The sequence below is a fragment of the Centruroides sculpturatus genome, unplaced genomic scaffold (assembly GCF_000671375.1).
Source record: "Centruroides sculpturatus isolate CEXI.00-Female unplaced genomic scaffold, Cexi_2.0 scaffold5, whole genome shotgun sequence".
NCBI lineage: Eukaryota > Metazoa > Arthropoda > Arachnida > Scorpiones > Buthidae > Centruroides > Centruroides sculpturatus.
Genome location: NW_019384397.1, coordinates 559,886 through 565,629, shown reverse-complemented (window position 1 = coordinate 565,629; position 5,744 = coordinate 559,886). Strand labels below are relative to the sequence as shown.

The 5,744-nt window shown below is 28.5% G+C and overlaps 1 protein-coding gene across 1 annotated transcript in view; it reads left to right on the top strand.

Moving 5' to 3' along the window:
* LOC111618446 (exportin-7-like) overlaps positions 1–5,744 on the top strand; it is a 124,517-nt gene that overhangs the window by 28,979 nt on the left and 89,794 nt on the right. The window contains exon 2 of the mRNA XM_023359991.1: positions 5,192–5,338. Within this exon, the coding sequence (XP_023215759.1) occupies positions 5,192–5,338 (147 nt within the window). The remainder of the gene's footprint in view (positions 1–5,191; positions 5,339–5,744) is intronic.

Genomic DNA, 5,744 nt, shown 5'->3' with positions numbered 1-5,744 from the left:
ATAATTGATACACATTTCTTAAAGGTATTGTAAATTTCTGTGTTCAAGGTATTTGAGACAGGGTGGGTTGGCAGAATGATGTAAAAGGCATGCACTCCATTAAACTTAACTTGAACATCATCTTCTCTTGCAGAGGTAGCCATCACTTTGTTTGAAAGTCCGTTCTTGCACTATACTCATGTATCTTCATAGACAGGCATTTAGCTGTAGCACTAATGTATTTGCAGAAAAGGTTTACTCTGTGGTCTTGTAAGGAGTTGGTATAGATACCTGGTAAGTAGCCACTCTCAGTTGAGTCTTTGAATTCCTGATGACTGAAAAACCCTAGGGCTTCTCTTATATGCTATCTTGAGTTTAGCAGACCATTTAGTCTCCTCTGAAGATGTTGGCTAGAGTCTTATTGTAGGTAATGTCCATATAGTCCCCATTGTGATGCTGTATCTGGTGTCTGGTTGTTGTTGTATAAATGCCCTAATTAGGACCATGAAGTAGCCATGTTGATTGGCTAACACTGCAGTGTAACATAACTCTTCCCTATCTTGTGTAGAACAATATGTGAAAGCTCTTCTAATTAGAGATCTAAAAGTGGGCTTCTTGTAAGCAAAAGGATTGTGAGATTGTTCCAGGATCTGAAAGTTTTACTTTATAGTATGTTTTGAAAATAGTCATTTTTTTTCTGTTTTTTAAAATGAGTGTTCCATTCTTCATTCCATATATAACCTGAAGATGTCCATTTTGAAATTGTAAGAAAATGTTTTTATTAGATTTGTTAGAGGTTTTTGCTGATTTTTGGTGTGATAGTGTGTTTGTTTATACATACAACCAGTTAACTAGTAGTAATTTTCATTCCAGTGTCTCATAATTACAATACAGTAATTGCACTAATCTGAAACTAATTGAAACCAGTATTGAATGAAAAGTTCAGATTAATGGGGGTATGATAATAAGGATATTTTCTTTGAGACCATTTTTTACTGTTGTAATGTACTTTACAGTAGCAAATAGAGATTAGAATTGCTGTTAAGTCAAACATTCATTCTTTCTATGACCAGCAATACTAACAACACATGACTTATGTTTATTTTACACATGAACTGCAAGTGTACAGTTGACATTATTTTAGTTAGGAGAATGGTAATACCTGTTTGAATGACTATGGATTCATATTACTGTATTATCAATATTGTATATTATTTATTTTTTTTTAAACTTGAGATACACATATAATCATTATATGACAATTATTTTAATTTTGTTTAACAAGTAATAGTCAATATGTTTAGAAACAAAAAAAAACATGAATTATTATTTATATTTTACTAACTAAAAATAACCTATCAATTAACTTTTTTGAAACTTTTCAGGAATTGTGTTGTTTGTATATATTGTATATTATAAACCTTTCTTAAAATATAGCAAAATTCTGTAACAGATATCAGCAAATATACCATACAAATTGAATTAAATTTATATTGCTTTTAATTTGTCTTTATTTTATATTGTTCAATTGATGTTATTGCATAAATTATTTCTGTAGTTTTCCTATGCTCAGCTTTTGGCAGCAACAACTTTAACCAAATTAGTATCAAGGAATCCTAGTACTTTGACATTACAACAGAGGATTGATATTAGTAAGTACAGAATATAAAAAAAATGTAATGATTAAAATGAAGTTATTATTTTATTTAATTTTTTAATTAATTAATTTCAACTTTTAAAGGAAATTATGTGCTAAATTATCTTGCAACCAGGCCAAAATTGGTAAATTTTGTCACTCAAGCTTTGGTGCAACTGTTTTCTAGAATAACAAAACTAGGATGGTTTGAAACAGACAAAGATGAATATGTATTTAGGAACGTTGTCAGCCAAGTTAGAGGATTTCTTCAGGTAAAATTTACATTTTATTTGAATGTAAATTTTAGGAGTATAATAATAATAATACAATTACACAATGCAGTAATAAACTGATAAGCATTCAGGGTAAGTTTTATATATGATGATCTGTTTATGGAGTACAAAAGGAACACTAACTAAAACAGCATTTTATGCAGTCATTATAACATTATATACATGAAAATGTGATCTTGATTGAAAAATCTGTTAAAATTATATACATTTTACAGCCATTTTACTTACATTTCATTATTTATGTATGTATGTATGAAGCTACATTGGCATATGAACTCATTCATACATTCACTGACATGAAATGATACAGTAGAAAGGAGATGTTGAATACATTATCAGAAAAATCCAAAATATTGAAATAATAAAATACTTTCTGCACTACAAGCTGTCAAAGTTCATCCTTTGATACATAATAGAACATTGTGCAGTTGATTATACTAAATAATATGAATTTTATAGAAAATTTTTTTGATTTAAATTGGGAATGTTGAATTTTGAACTCGGATTTTTCATTTTATTCTGATTTTGAGATTGAGATTTCTTATATTATTTATTTAAGATTCAGGTTTTTATTTTAAATCAGTTTATAATTTTTACATGTTACTTTTTTAAAATCTCACTAAATACAATATTCTTAATAGAAAACTTATTTCCATTTCTTTTTGTGAATATTCTAATATTTTAAAAATATTTCACTGTAGCCAGAGCTACGTCACAAAGTATGTTCACACATTATCATACCTGCATAATGATAGCCTGTTCAATCAATTCCTTTTAGTATATAAATATGATTTTCAACAGATTCTGTATTGTTTATCTAATAAATAAATCTGAAATTTAAAATTAAAACTTGGACAAAATTGGGGATATAATTAATCTGTGATATGAATCCTTTACCACTACCATCTTGTTTACGTGAATTTTGTAAACTGTCCGAAGGCAATATAGGTCAGTCAGGCGATATTATTTTAAAAATTCAAAAATCAAATTATCATTATATTCATATGAAAAAATTATGTACATTTATTAATATCTTTAGTTTGAAATACGATATTTTTCAATACATTTTATTAGAAAAATTTATAAGAAAAAAAAAATATATATATATATCAGAACTTACATTTAAACTTGGATAATTTGTAAAACTTCGCTTTCCTTGACCATGAGGTTGTCCACTAGCCATTTTTGGTGAATGTTCTGTCATTAAAAATTTACTAAAAAACTGATAATTTACTTAATTTGTATCAGTAGAGTGATATTTACAACAGCATCGATATATAATATAAATTCAAGATTGGCACGGCTGTCGATTCGAAAGGTAGTAAAAAGATCTCTCTCCTTGTTAGAGTTTAGGAGCAAAGTGAGGTCAAAGGGCGAAGGTCAGGTGCAGGCACCCTCAGTCCTAAGGTCAGAGTTCACTTCTTAGAATGACTGCCTTATTCTCCCTTATCTGACTTTTTGGCTGGTTTGCCTGTTTGTAGAAGAGGGTCGCCATTTTGGATTTTATTTTGACTCGATTCTCAGTCCCCTGACTACCTACGAGTCTAGATTTTTTTGTGCGCAAATGATTTGGGCACCTAATACTCTGTGCCAAATATCAACTCTCAACATGTACTTCTTCATATCTCTATGCTGATAATATTGAATAGCAGTATGATTTTATAAACAAGACATAGTCTTGTCAATAAAAAATATATAAAATGTCAGAACTGAAGGTCACAACTCGAATATTTATAACACATTGACTTACTATAGTAATATTATTACACGAATATGCTAAAAATGAAATAAAAAATTATAAGGAAAAAATAAATTAAGAAAAAAAAAAAGCACTAAAATTTTTTAAGTTAACAAAACACCACCTGGAGAAAAATATGTGAAACAGATGATAGACAAGACACTGCTGTCAAGTGCTGACATCTGTTGTCAATAAATTTTACAAAAATCGATTTTTACTAGGGTAACGACAAATTGGTACCCTCGAAGTTTTGCTTAACAATGGGGAGTACCAATCGATTGGCACTTTTGAGGGCAAAGAGTTAATTTTCTTTTGGACTGTCCCCAAAAAATCCAGAACATAATAATCGTAGTATATGTGGTACATTTGGAAATTAAGTTTTAATTGACTAGAAAGAAACATAAACATACTTTTATGATATTGTTGTCATAGGAAAATATGTTTTATTCAACATATTCATTCTTCTTTGAGGTTTAAGCAATTGTTGTAGTGACAGAACTTCTTGTAAACCCTTGTTAAAGAAGTCTCCCACCAACTTAAGGACCCAACTTTGCACATTGTCTGTAGCTCTTTGTCACTACTGAATTGTTGTTATCCCAAAAACTNTTCATAATTGATACACATTTCTTAAAGGTATTGTAAATTTCTGTGTTCAAGGTATTTGAGACAGGGTGGGTTGGCAGAATGATGTAAAAGGCATGCACTCCATTAAACTTAACTTGAACATCATCTTCTCTTGCAGAGGTAGCCATCACTTTGTTTGAAAGTCCCTTCTTGCACTATACTCATGTATCTTCATAGACAGGCATTTAGCTGTAGCACTAATGTATTTGCAGAAAAGGTTTACTCTGTGGTCTTGTAAGGAGTTGGTATAGATACCTGGTAAGTAGCCACTCTCAGTTGAGTCTTTGAATTCCTGATGACTGAAAATCCCTAGGGCTTTTCTTATATGCTATCTTGAGTTTAGCAGACCATTTAGTCTCCTCTGAAGATGTTGGCTAGAGTCTTATTGTAGGTTATATGATCCAAAAATTGAACATTTACAAATACTAACCAAAAATAGAACGTAAATATTTGAATATCAAAAAATAAAAAATGTTTACAATCTGCTGGATTGTTATGACATGAGCAAAAGCATAATAATAAAAAATAATAACAAAAATGCTCATCAAGCTACATTAAATAATGTAAAATACATTAATTTTTTGAGTTAATAAACCTTTTTGCTGCTATGTATGGTTGTATGTGATTGGTAATTGAAAAATTTTGAATAATATCAAAAATTGTCAATTAGTGTTGTGCCAATAACAATATATCAACAATTCGATATATTGTTATTGGTATAGCAATATAGATTTTAAAATACTGATATTTTAAAATCTAAAATGTTGATATTGTAAACAATTATCAATTATAATATTACAGAATAATAATTTAATTTATAATTTATAATCCAATAAATTTAAATAATCTTTTTATTTTATTTTTTCACTTTTAAAATTACAAAAATTCTTTTATAATTTTGTAAATTATTATTATTTTTAGGGGCTGGTGCAGTTAGAGCTGCTTTGCAAGCAACTCTATGAAGCCACCAGTGCTGCAGATCGAACAGAAGCAGAAAAAGCTCTTGTTAATTTTGCTGATTCTCCAGACTGCCTCACTAAGTGCCAACTTCTCTTGGAAAGGGGAAGTGTATGTTATTTAAATAATTCTTATAATTTTTTAATATCATGTATTAAATAATGTAATTTATATACGTGATATGTTAAAGGAATTTTATTGAAGCTAAACAGTTTATTTAAACAAAATGAATTCTAATATATGGAATAATCAAGTTTTTATATTTAAAAGTTTATAATTTTAAAACTACTAATAATCCAAATGTCTGCTATATAAATTTAATTTAAACATAATAAAAAAGGATTTATATTCAAATGTGTGTTAGTTTATAACAAATTTTTTGTGATCTTAAAATTTAAGACGTTTTACATTAATAATTTAAATAAATTTTTGGTGATAAATTCAAAAATCAGTTTCACATGATTGAAAAAGAGATCACTGAATATTTAATGGATCAGTGGTTCCGATTGTAAAATTT